Source organism: Tamandua tetradactyla, chromosome 15, assembly GCF_023851605.1.
Source record: "Tamandua tetradactyla isolate mTamTet1 chromosome 15, mTamTet1.pri, whole genome shotgun sequence".
NCBI classification, from domain to species: domain Eukaryota; kingdom Metazoa; phylum Chordata; class Mammalia; order Pilosa; family Myrmecophagidae; genus Tamandua; species Tamandua tetradactyla.
Genome location: NC_135341.1, coordinates 36096876 through 36115964, shown reverse-complemented (window position 1 = coordinate 36115964; position 19089 = coordinate 36096876). Strand labels below are relative to the sequence as shown.

The following is a 19089-nucleotide window of genomic DNA, read 5'->3' as shown; positions in this document are numbered from 1 at the left end:
ATTTGAGAGTTTTTCACTAAGCTTTGGTTTTAGTACACTTGTATTCTAATGACTTGAAATCAAAATTTTGGACTCAGTAATAGGAAGGTTATAATCTTTCATGTTTTCATGTGATGTGCATTATTTTCTTTTTGATCCTTAGTACCCATGTTTCATGTTCAGTTTCATTTTGCCCAATAAAGTATATTTATTTATGAAATAATTTTTGTCCTGAATTAAAGGATCAAGATTACAGGACTGGCCCAAGTGAGGAAAAACCAAGCAGGCATATTCGATTAAGTGGGGTTCCTGAAAATGCCACAAAGGAAGAGGTGAGGCCTTTTTTGTGTGTGTGTGAAAAAATTTTTAAAAATTAAAAAAATTACACATTCTCAGGAAAGTGTAAAGAAATGTATAGGAAGGTCTTGTGTATCTTTTAACCAGCCTTCTCCAATGTTAACATCTTTCTTAACTGTAATACAGTATCTAAAGCAGAAAATTAATGTCGGTAAAGTCTATAGTGTTTATTCAGATTCCACCAGTTATGTATGCATTCTTTGAGGTTAGGTTTATAAAAATTATGAATGATTCCTGTCCTTTGACCTGGTGATCATCCTTTAGGGCATAATACAGAGGGATGGTTGGAATTATACGTAAAGCTGCAATTTATTTACAGTAGTAAAAATAGGTAGCTTCTAACTGCTCAGTGTTAAAGAATGGCTAGCTAAATTATGGCTTAATTTACAGAAGAATTGGGGAGAATATTATAACAACAAGCGCTCACAGATATTATGCCAGGTATTATGTGATACTTATAAGCATTAGTTCATTGAATTATCACAATATCCTATGAGTAGGCAGGCATTCTTCACTCACTCACTCAAAATATTAAGCAGTACTCTGTGCTTGTCACTGTTATAGGCTGTATGTAATATGGCAGTAATGTATACTGCTTAATATAAAGTTGCTGCTTCCACGCATAATAAAAAAGCATATAGATAATACAATTTCAAGACAGTGATAAGTGCTCTGAAGAAACTAAAGTAATGATATTTTCAAATGATATTTGAACTAAGCCCTGAAGGCGGTAAAAGAATAGTCCACTTAAAGATGGGGCAGAGAACTGAGCAGACTGAGGGAGATCAAGTGCCATGGCTCTGGACTGGAGTGAGCTCAGTGCATCATCTTATATTTAACAGATGAGAAACAGTGCACTGAAAGGTTAAGTAATGTGCCTGAGGGTTACACGGCAAGGGAGCAGGAGAGCTTGGTCTTGGAGTGCAGGCAGTCTGATTTCAGATTTGGAGCTCTTGGAGGTTATGCTATTTGAACTTTCTAATTTGCTTGGGAATTTTTAAAATATCATGTTCCATACATTCACCATTCTTTGAATACCTATAATATACATGGCTTAATTTTGTCTTTATAAAGTAATCATAGTTTAAAATGATGTAGAATAAAAGCAAGTAGAGAATTTATATTACATTCATTGTTTGAATATGATTTATATCATTACTATAAACACCATATCCTTGCAGATTCTTAATGCCTTTCGGACTCCTGATGGCATGCCTGTAAAGGACTTGCAGATGAAGGAGTATAACACAGGTGAGTTTCTCAAAATGCATGTGGCCTTGGGTAGGAAGAGCCTTTGTCAGATCTCTATTTGAAATTCTTAAGAAACTGCAGTTAAGATTTTCAGAAGCCTCCTCTGGGTACCTTCAAATAATAGTCAGCTTTAGCCTTAGTAGTGGTTCTTTGTGGATGGTTGTCCACACATAGGTGATACTTGTTCCAGTTCTTCTGAGTGCCTTTGAGATATAAAGTGAGTGTTGTAGTATTTGTTCCTGAATATATTTTATATAATTAATTAAACTTGCTATTTGTATTCTTCATGGTGGTAGAATATTTAAGTCTGAGCCCAATAGGATTTAATCAACTTACTATATATAAAATTTTTCATTTCATGGCTTCAGAGTGAGATTTACAACTTTTTAAGAGAAAATTTACATTTTAGTGGTTTCTTGAATTTTCAGTCTTGCTCTGAGAACAGAGTCCCACCGTGCTTATTTTATTGAAATCCATGAGCACATTTAGAAGAACTTTCTTCCTGTTTTGTGTTCTGAGCCACAGATAAAACTTCAGTGTGTCCTCCTAGTATTTCAGATTACCAAGTTCAGTCAGTTCCTTCAAATAATTACATAGAAAAGGTCATCAGAAGTGAAATAAAAAATACTCAGTTTTAACCAATATTTTTAGAATTCTATAATATAAAATGGTTTAAAAATAAAAATCTTTAATCTGTTTTGAAGAAACATTAATCTTTTCATAGAACTTGAAATTTTAGTAACTCAGTTAAAGAAATCATCAGTTAAGACGTACCATATTTTTGAGGATATAAATTGCTTTAAATTCTTTTTATTTGAAAAGTTACGTGTTTACAGAAAAATCATGAATAAGGTGTGCAGTTCCCACATACTACCCTATCATTAAGAACTTGCATTAGTGTGATGCATTTGTTATAACTGATGAAAGAACATTGTTATAATTGTACTACTAACTATAGGCCATGGTTTACTTTAGGGTTCACCGTGTTCTACAGTCTTGAGGATTTGTTTTTTATCATAATAGTTGTAGCATATTTACAACCTGAAATGTCCTCTTTTTTTTTTATTAAAGAAAAAAAAGAAATTAACACAACATTTAGAAATCATTCCATTCTACATATGCAATCAGTAATTCTTAACATCATCACATAGATGCATGATCATCATTTTGAAATATCCTCTTTTAATCACATTCAAATATATATTGTATATAGTTTACTTTTATTTAAATAGTTACCATGGAATAAAATTTTTGCTTTAATTAGATTGTTTCTCTTTCAAATTGGTTCTTCAGAAGAAAATTATCCACAAAGATAAATTTTTGTGCTTGAAAGAATCTAGCATTTGTTAAGTACAGAAATACTTTTTTTCCTGCAATTTGAGAAGAAACTTAGAAATATTATTTTTCAGAAAGCTGATAATTTGTGTTTAAAGCATCAACTCTGAATTTATGGAAACATGACCAAGAGTAGTTATATTGTTCTTCTTGCACACCTCACTTCTGTTGGTTACTTTCATGTTGGTGGTGCTCCTCCCTTCCCATCCGCCCCCCCATACTTAGAGGCTTAAAGTACAGTAATGATTCCTGAAAGCCTTTTGCATGTGCCTCATGTGTGCTTTCTTGATTTAGTTTTATCTTTGGGAACTAAAAGTAGAATTTACAAACTGTGATTCCTTTTTTTTGGGGGGGGGTTACTTTTTAACTTCATTTTTGAACTTGTTTCATGAACTGTGCTTTCATTGTTTATTGGCATGTTTAGGAAAGAAAAGAGGTCTTGATGTTTAAATAACAGCAGTTTAAGCTGTTCGGTTTCTTTTCAGTAGTCATTGACTTTCAACTTTACACTGTCAGATTTGTCAGCAGAGTAAAAATTATATTAATTTATAGGGTTGAAAGAGGAAGTTTTAAAATTTGCTGGCTGTATTAGCTATTTTGAGTCATAATTGGCAGACCAAAGACATTGGCACACGTGAAATCTTTTAGAACAGTGGTTAAAACAAACACATACCTTTCAGGAAATGCAACCTGTTCTTGGCATTTTATTATGTGAAATGAATAGAATAAATATGTGTTTTGTTTTTTTTTTTTAATGAAAGGATTGAATTACCAGCCCTATGCTATCTGTATTACATCTGTGTGGCAAGCAGAATGAACTTTTGAAAATACTGATTAGATCACAGTAGACTCATGCTTGAAACCCTTTAATAGCCTTCCATTTCACTTTGAAGAAATTCCAAACTCCTTGTTCTGACTTACAAAGCCTTGCATGAGCTGGCATTTGTCTGTTTGTCTGATTTCATATTGTACTGTTCTCTACCTTACCTTTTATGCTTTAGCCACACTGAGACTTTCTTTAGTCCTGGATTATAACAAACCTTCTTCTGTGTCAGGGCTTTTGCACTGGCTTTTGCCTCTGATTTTATCTTGGGAGTTACTTCTTAGCTTCAGTTTCACCTCATTGAGGCCTTGCCTCACCATCCAATCTAAAATCACACCTCAGTCAGTCACTTTCCATCATATCTTTTTATTTTTATTTTATTTTTTGCATGGGCAGGCTCTGGGAATCGAACTCGGGTCTCTGCCATGGCGGGTGAGAATGCTGCCAATGAGCCACCATTGCACCACCCTCCATCGTGTCCTATTTTAATTCTCATTGTAGGATCTAGTACTCTAATATTTTTCTCGGAGGTTTTGTGTCTTACTTCTCCCACTACAGAGTTAGCACCATGATAGCAGGAGCTTTGTCAGTCCTGTTCCCTGCTGTTTTCCCACTGCTTGACACTCTGCCCAGTACTTGGTAGGTGTCCAGGATGCATGGAATTAATAGGTAAATATGTCTATGACATATGTACAGAATAGCCGTGTAATGAACTTTAAAGGGAGTTAAGGTTTTATAGTAGCATAGCTTAGATCTTACATATCTGCTGAAGAGTATGTCTCGGAACAATCAGATATTCTGAGAACTTTAAAATGTACTTGTTAAAAGATCTAATTTTAGAAGAAATTAGAAAATATACATTATAATAGTGCAGAAATAATAACACACATATCAATTATTGGATTGTAAAGGATTGGATTGTAAAGGGGGAGGAAGACTAAAGATTTTATGAACAACCTGATTTCATAATCTTTAAAAAAGATTATGTGTGACTTTCAGTGTAAAAAAGTGAAATTGTTGTAAATGAAAAGTGTCAGTTTTTTAGGTGAGTCATAAGCTTCAAAGACCATGTAGGGTGGACATTAGAGTTAAGACAGGAGATTGTGGCATAGAGGTTCATCCTTTCAGTTGATGTAAGGGAGAGCCGTTCTGTAACAGGGAGAAAATATTAGGGCCTGTTCATTGACTTTAGTAATGTATTCATTCCATTTTTGTCCCACTTAGAGCTGTCTGAGTACAGGGTCACAGCCTTTATCCAAAGCCTGTGGTATCAGAAGAGTTTCCAAATTTTTCTGATTTTAGAAAGGTAATGTGATACATACATTTAATTCCCTCAGGGGATATATATTCAGACATAATAATACTTCTGTAGCAAATGTATGAATATTCTCACTAGTAAAGACTATAAAAGACAGACTCTGTGTAGTGGAAGTCAGGATTTGCCTCCAAATGACTTTACAGCAAATTTACCAAAAACCTTGAGATATTTAAGAGCTTTTTGGATTTTTGAATTGCAGACAAGGGAATTGTGAACCTGCGCATATTCTGTATATTTGAATTTTTAACTTAAAATTTGCAAACATATTATAACCCCATTAGTTGTAAATTATTATGAATTATATGATTATCTTTGTGGAAAAAGTATCAGGAGTAAAGTCTTTTGGTGACTGGACAAATTCTGGTATATCCATATAATGGAATGCTGCTCAGCAATAAAAATGAAGAAACTACCCATGCACATAACAACATGGATGAATCTCAGAGGCATTATACTGAGTGAAAGAAAGCAGATTCCAAAGGCTACGTACTGCCATAAAAAGGAATGGAGTACTGATACATGCTGCAACATGGATGAATGATGAAAACAGTTATGCTAAATGAAAGATACAGAAGTCCACATGTTGTATGATTCCATTTATATGAAATATCCGTAATAGGCATATCCATAAATGCAGCAGATTGGTGGTTGGTGGGGATGGGGAGTGAATGCTTAATAAAGGAGTTTCCTTTTGGAATGAAGAAAATGTTCTGGAAGTAGTAGTGATGATGATTACACAACATTGTGAATATACTAGATGTCACTGAATTGTATACTTTAAAATGATTAGATGGTGGATTTTATGTGTATTTTTATGATTTTAAAAAAGACTACAGACTGTATGAATCCACTTTTTTGACATTTTGGAAAAAGCAAAATTATAGGGATAGAAAACATTGGTTGCTGGGGTATTAGGGGAAGGGTCGGTTATAAAGTGGCAGCATGGGGGAATTTTGGGGGTAATTCTGTATCTTGATTGTGGTAGTAGTTTATCAATTTTAAATTCAGTAAAGTTGGTGACTGCTATGGTTATGTAAGAGAACATCCTTATTAAGATATACACACTGAAGTTTTTAGGAGTAAAGGACCAAAGTGTATGCAGATTTCACTCATATGGCTTAGGAAAAACGTATATGGAGAGGAAATAAGAGTAAAATGATAAAGCAGGTGGAGCAAAATGTTATCAATAGGTGAATCTGAGTAATGGGTATATGAGTGTTTTCCTTATACTGTTATTTCTGTAACTTTTTTGTAACTTTGAAATTATTCCTAATAAAAAGTTGAAAAACTAACATAAAGCTGATGTGTTTTATTTTTAAACAATCAGCAGAAATCAGCAAGTTGAAGACTACAATGAACAGCTTCTATCTACACATACACTCTAGAGCAGTGGTTCTCAAAGTGGGTCCTTGACCAACAGCATCAGCACCACGTGGGAACTTGTTAGATAACAGAAATTTTGCAGTCCTCCCCTAGATCTACTGAATCTAACTCTGGGGATGGGTTGGTACTAGGTGCTTTAACAAGTCTTCCAGGTGCTTCTGATATGTCCTGAAGTGTGAGAAACATATCATTAGATTGACTGCTGGTTCTGACTCTTTTTTCTGAAACTTTTTTGCACCTTTTGAAAGTGAGTTAGTAAGCAAGTAGACCTTCTGTAAGTAGAAAAAGCTAATGCTCATGTGCTATGGGAGAGCACACCAAGTATATTCTTTGACTACCTAATATCTCAGTTCTGCTGTACACATCTGGGGCAAGAAATGGAGCGGTGTTGAAGTTATTTCATGGCCTTAGTGTTCTTTCTGTTTATGTACCATATTTCTTCCACCTCTCTCGGAATGGCTGTAGATCTTCTCACTCTCACAGTGCTTCTGTGAGACATGAATGCAGACAAAATTGCTTGTGTTTTTTAGGTGGACATGGATAATATGTAAGAGAATGGGATTTTGTGTATATAAGCATGCTGTGATTTTGTTTTCAAAAGCGATTTGTACCATTTAAGTGATTTATGTGTAAATGATAATTAGATCTTCTGGATTAGGTTTCCTAATAAGTCTCAAGCACAGAAAGTAACCCCATAGTAACTGAAGTGCTATCTAATTGTTTCTGTATTGTTTGACTAAGGAACCTCACAAAGCTAAAAGATTACTTAAAGTAGTGTATGTAGGAAGAAAGAAGCAGTATCTTGCTTTAATTCTGTAAGTGTTCACATAGTAAATGGAAATTGCAGTTTCTTTGGCCCTGGGAAGAAAATATCTTCTTAGGAAGTGAGCATTTGCAGTGATCAGATTACTTGGTCTCCTCTCCTAGCATTTTGGGTATGCTAAAAGTGACATTTGTTCAAAGGCCCTGATCATCTTCATTTCTTAATGGTAACAGGCTTATATCTTTTCATTATTCATAATTTAAATGGTTTGAGTTTTTATCCCCATGTTGATAAAACAGAAGTGCCTTACTTAAAAAAAAAGAAAAACCTAGAGAGAATCTCACAGTTTGGGGCAGAAATACATTGTGAAACTCAAGAATTGACACTAATGATACATAATATGCATAGTTTATGGTATCCAAAATGGAGTAGCTAAATATGTAATAGCTTAACATCATTCAGAAAAAATAAATCATGGCTGGAAAATGCAAAATACACATTTTATTTTGCTGTGTTTTTGGCATTTACAGAACAGACAAGTAAACATTTTAGTTTCTTAGGAAAAACTGGCTATAGGCTGAATGGAAAATATATTTACTTGTGTCCTCTCTAAAGCTACAGAAGGTGCTGTTTTCAACAGGAGTCTTATCAAGTTTAGTACCACATTTAGGGAAGATGTTTAACAGATGAGTGTAAGGAAAGGTGGTTGAGCTTAATGTCTGGGAAGCCAAGAGGCATTTTTTAGGGCTGGGCGATTCTCATGGAGGCAGTGAATGGACCCCGTGGCCGAGTGGAGAACAACACGCCTAGAGAAGAATCCCATGATGCGGTGCTGGAGGGATCAGGTGAGCCTGGGGAGAGGTACTGGAATTAGGGTTAATTTTGGTCATCATTGGAATCACCTGTGACTTGGCTTATTTATTTCTTTTTTGAAGTTTGCTATCCAAAGACTTTGATTAAGGGTTCTGTTAGAAAATTCGGGTGTTTTATGACCCTTTTCCTCATTTTAAGGAATTACCTGTTATGTCAGAAATTACTCAGGTATAGATTCTGGCTGTAGAAATTGACTAAGTAACTTGAGCAGAGACATGAAAAAATTGTCTCTGGTCATGATGTATTTTGAACATTATTAGGTGGTGTGGTACTTGCTGCAGAATAGGGGCTTACTGGACTCTTGAGGAAGTGACAGCTTGAGCTCCCTATTGACCCCATGGAAGCGGTGGGGCTCTAAGGGGAGTTAGAGGTTCAGTTCTGTCAGCTAGTGAGGGAAGTAGTGGTCTAAAAGAATGCAAATAATTCTTTAAGCTCCTTCGTGGAATCCTCTTAAGTTAGCAAGGGTGGCTAGTAATAGTTTGCCACCCAGATAGGGAACTTTTAATATTATCATTGGCTTTTATTAGGCTCCCTACATGCTACTTTCCATGGGGCTTTTGGATATAGAGTCCCATTTTGGATCTGAGAATGGGACAATTTCACAGCCCAGGGCATCACTTTATTCAGAAACAAGGACTACCAACTTGATGGGAATCAGTTGGTGGACTGTGGAGCCTTGTACCTAAACTGCATAGAAGATTTGGAGGTAGAATAGATACCTGTTTTAAAACCGTAAAATGGCAATGATGAACAGATGCCTTAATCTGTTTTTCTCTTGAGATTCTTTAATTATAATCTGTTTTGGAGGGTGGGGTGTTAGTTGCAGAGTAGAAGTTACTAGATGTTTCATGCATTGATTTTAGTATGAGATACAGGTTTTAGAAAAGTGGTTCTCCTATACCTTGCTCCCCCATGTTTTCTTTTTCCTGTACTATCAGAATATCCTAGAGTTGCAGGAATAATTTGTTTTGTTATAGTAGCTTTGGATAGAGTACTTTAAGTATTTCCCTATTCTAATTGTTTAGCTTGCCTTTTGGAGGGGGAGAGAAAAATTTAAATTTAAGCTTAAATTTAAAATGTCTTTTCACTTTCCAGTGGAAGATCATTTGTTTTCTCCTAGGGGTCTAATATTTTTTTATTATCTTAGAATAATCTGTGTTTTTAGAGTAGATGGTGGGAGTGACGATAGGAAGTAGAAGCATGGTAACATTTAGTGGTTTTATTTATTTATTTATAATAAATGAATGAATAACTAAATAAATACCCACCCAGATGAAATTCAGTACCCATGGGCTAACTTCCTTGAAGACTGGATTTGGGGGGCCACACCACAATCTCATCTAATGAGGCCAGATCTCAGTCTTACCTGACCAGGGAAAACCGGGATAAGCTCCAGCAGGGCTCAGGCTCTGGTTAGGCAGACATAAGGGAGATGTTTTGAGACAAGTTGTTGACCCTTATTCAGGCAGTGATGCCGCAGAGAATCTCATTAAATGCAATAGTGTTTCCTGGGAGAAAATAGCCAGCTTCAGTAATCTTCCAAAGGGTGCATTATCTGTTATAAAAGATGATCTGACATTATTTAAAACAATTTCCAAAGAAAAAGTTTTGTAGCCCACCTTGCTTTTGAGGAGGATATGGCCTCCTAATTCAGTATGCTATGTACAGAAAATGTTATATTTTTATCTTTTTTTTTTTTTTTAATAAAACAGCAATCTGTAGCATGGAAATCTTGGCAGTTTGAAAAGCCAGGAAGGTGCTCATTAAAGAAATTTCCTGATTTTCTGTCTCCCATAATAATCAATTTTGAGAGACAAGCAGGTTATATCCTCTTCTCTACAACCATTTTTCTGAGATTAGAGTTTTCTCTCTGAGATTGGGGAAAGTGTTTGAACTTTGTTTATAGCCCTTTGTCAGTTCACTTGCCTTTTTTAATTCTTCTCCCTTCTCTAGGTAGAATTGCTCCTGTCTTCTGTAGTCCTTACTGTCTCTTTTGCCAAATACTCAGGTGACTTTGACTGATGCTTCCCTGGGGCTTCCCCTGCATTCTGGTGGTTAAAAGAGTTTTCTTGGCTGAAATAGCAGAAAAGGGTCACTAATCAGCCTGTTTAGTGCAGGGGCCTGCTTGATTCCCAGCTTCAGTCCAGGGAAGCAAAACAGTTTACACAATTATCTTAAATGTAAGGTAAATGATAGAGGCCATCCATGAAAACTATTTACAGGATTTAATAAATACAGTGGCTTCTTTAACCTTCTTTTACACCAAAGCATTCGATATGTGTTCTCTACATTTCCTATCCTCAGAATGTAAATAATATCAGTTTTTATCTGCTTCCATGTTTCTTGCTTGGATTTTTTTCTACCTTATGTAAACCTTGTTGAAATTAAATAGTGGTGATGGTTGTACTGTTTTGTGAATATACTAGAAATCACTGACTTGTATACTTTAAAAAGATGAATTTTATGGTATGTGATTATAGTCTAGTAAAAAAAAAGACTTCATGAAAATTCGTTGACAAATCATATAAAGATTAAATTATTTCTTGAAGAATTTTCGTGAGTATAGAGACTGTTCATTGAGTTTCAGCACATATATTAAAGACCTGTGGATCTGTACTTATATCTTCCTGGTAGAGTGCATAATTGATTGTCCGTAGTCTCTATTCAATATGCTATGTACATTTTAATCTTTTTTTTAATAAAACAGCAGTCTGTAGCTTTGAAAAACTTGTGATTCATTCTTTGATTTTACCTGCCAAATTAATGTAATTCTGATTGGTATACATGGCTTTACCATTGAAACTATTGGCCAGTATTATTATTGTTAGTGTTGGTTCGTTCATCTAACCAAGGTCTGTGGGGTGTTGAGGTGCTGGTGAACACATGTAACGTAATCTCTGACCTTAAGATGTTTCAGTTTTTGTGGAAAATGGATATCTAGGATGAGTGTTCTTCATTCCTCTTTTGAATAGGCCACAGTGTCTTAAAATTTCATTTTTCTAAATGAATGTAGGCGATCTCACACGTGATGGGTCTTTTTTTGGCTGAAAGTTTTCAGAATTTGACTACTCTGGATTACTGTTGATGCTAAATGTTGCATTGATTCTAATTCATAATTTACTAGAGAATACAAGAAAAGGACATTTAAAGGGGAAAAGATTAAAAGAAATAACACATAAACAAATCCTTAGAGGTAAACATTGGTCATAGAGATCAACAAGTAATTATTTGTAATGTTCCCTCCGTTTCAGAGAGGTAAGATAAATGAAAATCATTGATTTTTTCAGACATATAACTGGAATTGATCAGGAAATAAATAAAAATGCATACGGATGGACCTAACTCCCAGAGAGGGACTGTTTCATTCTGTTTTGTCAAAGTATGCCATAGGCCTTGGGTGACCTTGAAAGTATTGGGGAAGTTCCCCTATAATCTTTTTCATTTTCAAAGAGGGCTGCTTTACCTATATAGGATTTTTAAATGATCGATGAAGGAATGTGACTGGAAAATATCATTTTTAAGTGATATTTAAATGAACCAGAAGTCCCTCAATGATGGTGACAGGGAAGGAATATCATTGCCTAGCATAAATTTAGTTAGGTTTTTCCTAATAATCCGTCAACTAGATTTGTACCACAAATTTTGAATGATTTCCAGTCTTTATCTCCAAACCAAAGAAGAGGGTATTAACCAAATTGCCTTATGTTACCTTCCATGTGCAGCAGTTCCTGGCAGTGATTTAGGTAATGTGTGAATCTGGTTAAATAATACTTGAATAAGTATATCGGATATATTTCTTCAATCTCAGAGTATTAGGTAGCATGTATGTGTAAACTCTCAGGGGAGAGTTTTTTCTCAGGGGAAAAAAAACATTGGATGAGAAGAACTTCAAAGAAAGTCCCCCCACAAAGGTACTTGACAGACTTCATTTTAATTTTTAAAACCATGTTGTTATGTTGACAGAGTTCTCTGTTTAGTAGTTTGGATCATTATAAGTAATTTTAAATTTTGTGCTTGTTAGAAAATTTTAAAATTTCTTCTTAGGTTTTTGGCTTAATATGGAACCCTTTTAGAAAGTGCTCATCTGGTTTCTCACATAGTGAATGTGTTTGACATGCTACAAATTTAACCTGATGAGATGGACCCTTTCTAGAAAAACCTTAACGAAGAATAGACCTGTGTTTTCCAATGGCTGCATGGAGGACAAGTGCTGTCACAAGTTAGCTAGTCATAGTGGTTTTTGCAGTTGAGTTCAGCATAAAGTGTGTCTTGGTGTGTAGGGCGAAACAAACCTCATGAATTGAGAGAGCGATTGGAACCTGAACATGTTCAGAAATGATGTTAGCAGAAAGCAGGGTTTACCTCCTTTGTCAGACAGACAGAGAGATGGGTCTCAAAGCTGGTTCCAGCTGGTGCTTAATTCCTTTGTTGGTCATTGGTTTTTTGTTACAGGGCATAGTTGGCTAGGTGCAATTGTTGTATTCCTCAAATCTATGAAGTTAGCCTTGTGTATCTAGAGCTTGTCAAGGTACAAATCTCAGAGGATGCCAGGTGTCTGACACTTCTCTTCTAGTTCACTTCTGGAATGGGCAGATAGCTGGGCTGGTGTGATCTGCTTTTGTCCTGAGCAGCTTCCAGCCCAAAAGCCACTATCTTCTAGGGCCTTCCTAGAAGAATGGTGAGCAGTGTCCTCCCACCCCCACGTCCCCAACTAGGAACAGGGTGTAGGACAGTGGAGAAAAATGTTTATGGGCAATATTTTTCTTCCCAGTCGAAGTGAAAATATCTCTGTGTGTGACCATGACCTATGGGGAAAGTAGATACATTCTTAGTGTCCGTTAAAAGTCAACAAGGAAATTCATACTGCCTTGCAGCTGCTAAGATGTTAATATTGGGGCATGTTTGAGAAGCAGCAACATAGAGGAAGCTGTGTGATCTTTGGTCCCTGATCTCAAGGTGCTGAAACATAATATATAATATAAGCATACAGATGCGCAAATGCTTTTTATTTTCTATCCCTGAAACCACCCTGCAAAGAAATTACCATTGATGCCACTTTGTATACAGGATAACCCAGGTCCAGAGAGAAGTGGCTTGCCTGAAATCGCTTGGTGAGTTAGCTGTAGCCTGTGCAAACATACAGAAGCATAGAAGTTACTTTCTAGGGTGCTGCACCAGTGAAGATGCTCATTTCAGTTGATCAGGCATTAATTGAGAACCATTGCATCTCAGATATTATACTAGAGTTGGGGGTATATAAATGAAAAAAGACACCCCAATCCTTAATATAGGACTTCTGTTGTTATAGGATCACTTCTCCACATGGGCAGCTTGCTGCTGTTTTAGTGCTGTTCCTCTCCTGGGCATTCCCTTCTGTTATTCTTTTTTTTTTTTTTTTTTTTTACATGGGCAGGCAGCAGGAATCGAACCCGGGTCCTTAGGCATGGCAGGCAAGCACTCTTACCTGCTGAGCCACCATGGCCCGCCCTCCCTTCTGTTATTCTTGTTCTTCCTTTCCTTCCAAACTAAAATGCTTTGGCTGGGGAAAAGCGTATCTGCAGTGATTCCTGTCCTGTTCCTCCTGGTTGCTCTGTAAGGTCGGTTTTTTTTGTTTGTTTGTTTTATTTTTAACCTAATATCTTTGCATTAAGTGAACAGTAATTGAATTATGTACATTGATTGTGTAGGGAGTAAGGAGTAATTGCTCCTTTTTCAACCAGTGTAGCATCTTGAGGTGGTCTTTGCTCATCTGTAGTTGTTATGATTCTTCCATTAGACTAAATTCTGAGAGCAAGAGCAGTGTCTTTTACTGTGCTCACGTAGCACTGTCAATAATGATGGAATTGAAGAGAATTGAATAAGGGTGAGAGTATCCTAACATATTATCCTAGGTCCAGAGAAGCATCATCAGGATGAAATGACCCTGGGATTGATTTTGGACTTTGAAAGCTACTCAAAATACAACCGTATACTCCTCAGCACCCTCCACCCCCCCAAAAAACCCACCCACAAATAGCTGATACAGAAGGATAACTAAGTAAAATAGAGCCATGTGCAAATTTCAGAAATTTAGCAAGTAATCGTCAGTGTATCTCTTCCTTTGTGTGATCTATTGTATTATAAACCAGCAATCTTTTATAAACATAGTTGAAAGGCAGAGAATTGAAAGTGCTTGTAAGATGTCAAAATAATGGATTTCATGTGGCCCAATAACATCCTTCCTATATGGTAGGATGATATATGTCAGATATGTTTCATAATGAAAGCTGCAGGTGTAAATTCAGTTGAAATTTTAGCAGAGCAAAGTACCTGTTGAAAATCTTGCACACAGGCCTCTTTTTTTCTGTTATTCCCATTCTGATGCCTTTGACAGTTCTGCTTGGGTTTTTGCTGAAATCTTTATATTTATGGCAATATTACTTTTCTTCTAAAAAATCTACATCCCCACTGAAATTTAATTAGGAAAACAAAACCTATAGGCCTGAGTGTTCTCAAATCTTATTAAATATTTTTTTGCCCCCCCCCAATAGTACTCCTTGTTTAGAGAAAAAAAGCTGTCTTCTTTTCCCTCAGAGATACCCAATAATATAAAGAAATCCCTTTGTTCCCCTTCTTCCCATGTCCTTCGAAATACTGATCCCCTTTTTACATTTCACAGTTGGTATGCATATTCTGGGCTCTTCTCAAAGTCAACTGATAGTTACCTTATAGGAAATTCAGCTGAAATTTAGTTGGTTGGGTTTCTCTAGATTAGTTTGAAGGTAAGACTGACTGCTCATCTTGTTTGCCTAAATAAATATTACTATATAATTTTTATGAAAGCTGGGCCTGGTATGGACTAAAATTAACTTGAATGATCTGGAGCCACGTTTTTTGCTGTCACTGTCAGCTTGTGTAGGGGTAGTGCTGAAGAGTTGGTCTGGGATTGGATATTATTCATCAGAGCTTTGTTTTCTGTATCTTGTTCCCCTTTACACTATCTGGTTAGTTTTTTTCTTTGGCGGGGTGGGGGTGGGGTGGGGGGTTTGCATGATCTGGGAATCAAGCCCTAGTCTCCCACATGGAAGGCAAGCATTCTGTCACTGAACCACCTGTGTGCCACTATCTGGTTAGTTTTTATCCAGATGATTTATCGGGAAAGGGCAACAGCACGGTTAGTGAAGATAGAAATCTGAAATTTTAATTTACCTTTATAGATTTTGTTTTCCTTGCCTTGTTCTCATCCTTCTTGATAGCCTACAAAAGGATAAGAAACATTCACATTTCTGTGAGAGATCTGTCTGTTCATTTCTGTTAGAAAATGACATCAGATATGTTTTTTAATGGTCATATATAAGTACAAAAATCTATCAGCCCACCAGACTTCTTCCTAGCAAATGTACAGTGGAAGGAAAAGGTAGTAAAATAGACTTTTTTATTTCTCTCTTTAGGTAAGGATTTGTTTATGAGATTGTTAATATTGAGTTTACCATCTTGACGATTCCAAATGTTTCCTAGCAATTCTGAATGCAAAGTTAGTTGTTCATTCTTAGATTGTTTAGGTCTCTGGGTGGAATATTTTCTGTGCTTGGAGAGCTTTTTCTGTGAATTAAATAATTATATTTGGGAAATTAAAATTCTCTAGTTAATCTCATTGTAGTAATATAGTCACTGTTATTATTTTGTTGTATAGTTGTGTTGCATTATGTGCATTTTCAGACTTCTTTATAATCCCATGTGACTGCTCAGTCCCTCTGCTCCAATCCCACATCCGATCTTCCCTCTCATGGAGTGGAGTGGAATGAACATGAGAGGCAGGTATGTGTCTGCTGTGGCTTCAGTTGGTCATCATTTTCTCTGAGTGTGGACATCCACTGTGCTGATTATGTTCTAGTATTTAGAATGATGTATATTTTTATGCGTTATGGCCTTTAAATGCAAGACGAATGTTCATCTGTGTTAATTGAAGAAAAGGTTTGCAGTGCTAGAGGAGAAACTGCCAGTGTTGGACATACTTGTTTTGAGAGATGGCATGTCATAGTCCACATTGGGTTCTTTCAGTATGATTTTGACAATGTGTAGTTTTCATCTCACATGCTGATTTTATCTCTAGCCTCTGTGTTAGATATATTTAATTAAAGTCCTTTTTCCTATACAAATTTAACATAATTGTCCTCAAGGGTATGTCATTTTTAAAGTCTTTAAAATATACCGTATCAAGTATCTTTCCTTATTGTAGCATAATTTTTATAATCGTCATTTACAACAAGACGTTTTATTTGGGGGGAATTTTTTGTTCTTATGCTTTTTTGGGGAAGAATTTTGGTAACCATTTGCTGAGATTGAATGCTTTCTTATTTGCATATGGGCCCATTCACAATGGTTCTGCTGTAGATGTAGAAGCACCTGTAGTGCTGTTAATTTGCTTAACCACAAGCCTGTTCTTAGCTGTGCTCAAGTATGTGGGACCCTGCATGTGATTGGGTGGTGTAGAGTTTGGAATTCAGATTACTTGAATGGTCCAGAATCTTATTAAAGAAAGAGAGGCTGTACAGTGTGTGTGGTGTTTAACAGCATCATTTTGGATCTGGACTGCCTGGGTTTGAAGCCTGGTGTTGCTACTTACCATCAAGGTGACTGAGTAAATTAGTCTTTCTTTGCCTGCTCCCCTATGGGTACAATTTGGCTAATAATATTTGCCTCATAAAGGGATTGTGAGGATTAAATTGTATATAAAAAATGTTTAAAGTAGGGCCATGAACCAGTAAGTGCTATATAAATGTTATGTCATCACCATCATTCATATTAAATGTTGGCAATTCCTGAAAAGCCTTCTGGTACAACCATGAGTCTAGAACACACAAAATGCCTGGAATCAAGATTGGATACTTTTTTTTTCTTTTTAAGTTTTAGGTATAATAATTTAGCTTTAAATAGCTAAATTTCTAGGCAGAAAAAATTAAATGTTGGGCTTGTGAACTTAAATTTCACATACATTGTTAAAATATAGTATTACAGGGTTAGTGTGTACAGAGATGCTAATTAGATGATCTTAAAATATATATCTTTTCCTTCCCAATTACAGTAGTTTCAGAGTCTCTTTGTCCTTTAGCAAGGTGTGAATGTTGTCTTGAATTTTCCCTTCCTCTGTCCATAGATTCTGTGGGCTCCTTTAGGCCAATAGAGGTACTTGCTTAAGCATGAAAGGAAACCCAGGGCTTTGGCTTGGTGTCAGTTCCCCTTATTTTTCATTTTGTCAGCAATGGAAAGGGTTGCTTTCCATGCACCTGGTCACTCCTTTGAGATAGATGTTCTGTAGAGGCAATTGATAAACTTGAGAGTATCTTTAGTTATTCTGTGACTAGCCCTTTCTGATTGTGACATACATTTGAGTGTTTGCAGTAGATATTAAATAATAAAAGGCATCTAGTTGCTTCTGTTCTACAGCGGTTCCTAAGAATATTCAGTCTTTTACAAAATGCAGGATGCTTTTATGATTCAGGTATTCACTGAGGTTGATCAAGAAAATCCACTTGAAAGGAATTAATTAACAAAACGGTTTCCATTGTTAATAGGATATATACAAACGTGTACACTGTCTCTTTAAAGTAGTTTTGTTTCTTCAAGGAGTAACTCAATCAGAGACTGATTTTGGGGTAAGTTTAAAAGAGTTTGGAGAGATCAGGTTTAATTCCTGTTGGTCAAAGCTGTGATACTAGTATAGAAAATCTTTCTCAGCCGAAGGTGGTGATGAAACCATAACTTTTGTTTCTTCTTCCTGGTTATTTCCTAAAACTCAAAGCAAGGATTAATTTATATCATTGTAACATTTCATAATAAACCCATGTATTTAACAAGTCAAAAATTGAGGCTTTATTACTATCATCATAAAGCATTTCAGAGCATTCATTCCATGTGATAGGGAATCCAGCCTGTTTCACCAAGTTTGGTTTGTTTTTTAGGCTATACTTTTTATTGCTCTATTCTTTGTATTTTGTTGTTGTTTTGGCCTTTGATATCTTGATTCAGTGACAGTCAGTTTCTATTGTTTTATATACTTTATGCTCAGAATTGTCAAAGGTTTTGTGGTTTTTCTTTTTCTGAGTTTTATTTCTCATCTGAACAAATGCCATCTTTTTCTTCCTGTTCCATTTCCACAATGTTGCTTCCTGAGATGGATTTGAGATGAGCTTCTTTGTCCTGTGAGGCAATGGAAGAAGCATGGAAGCCTTTTCTGCAGCATTGCACTGATCAGTGTATTTTTGTAGTTGTGTGGTGGTAGTATCTTAGACATTATAGGATGGATTAATATTAGAGTTCAACAGCCTGTAAATCCCATGACTTTCTCTTCTGTGTTGTAAATGACACTTGCTCAAGAGAAATGTGAAGGGTATTTTGTAACTCTAATGGTACCTACAGTTATTGAACATGGATTGATTGCTAATAACTGCTATCTCTCCCCCAGCCTATCCCACTGCCAGTCTTTGTGCTTAAGCACAGTTGTGACCCAGCTATTCATAATTATTTATACTTTTACACCTTCTTCCTTTCATAAAATTTTTAGCTGGCTTATGACTTGAATTGAAACAAGGAGAAAAAGAGAAGACCTGAAATGGTCTGTCCCCTGCCAACCAGAAGCCTCCTGTGGTATCCAAACAGAGTAGTTGCCTCTGTCTGTACGCACTTCTGTCTTTGAAGGTGGCTTTTTGCTTGAAAAGTAGTGACTCTATTAGCATAGCTTTGGGATAACTGCTTTTCGCTCTTCTTTTGGGATTTTTTTTTTATCTTTTTCTTCCAGATATTTTCCTGCTTTTGTTGACTTTGTTTTTCCAGAAGATTCAGCCTGTGGTTAAAATGTTTTGAGTCCCAGCTGAGCTTACTGTGGGATTACCTAATTCTGGGACACCCTCACCAGATCATCAGTGCTAAAGAGGGCAAGGGATCTTCTTGGTTGATAGAAAAAGCCATTTGGAATGAACCTCAAAGTCCAGAAACATCTAGATTTTCCTTGAGTGCTTTTTTTCTAGG

The 19089-nt window shown here is 36.0% G+C and overlaps 1 protein-coding gene across 9 annotated transcripts in view; it reads left to right on the top strand.

Moving 5' to 3' along the window:
• RBM6 (RNA binding motif protein 6) overlaps nucleotides 1-19089 on the top strand; it is a 157147-nt gene that overhangs the window by 28069 nt on the left and 109989 nt on the right. For all 9 annotated transcript variants that reach the window (XM_077129252.1, XM_077129253.1, XM_077129248.1 and 6 more), the window contains 2 exons: nucleotides 222-311; nucleotides 1518-1587. In XM_077129252.1, the coding sequence (XP_076985367.1) occupies nucleotides 222-311; nucleotides 1518-1587 (160 nt within the window). The remainder of the gene's footprint in view (nucleotides 1-221; nucleotides 312-1517; nucleotides 1588-19089) is intronic.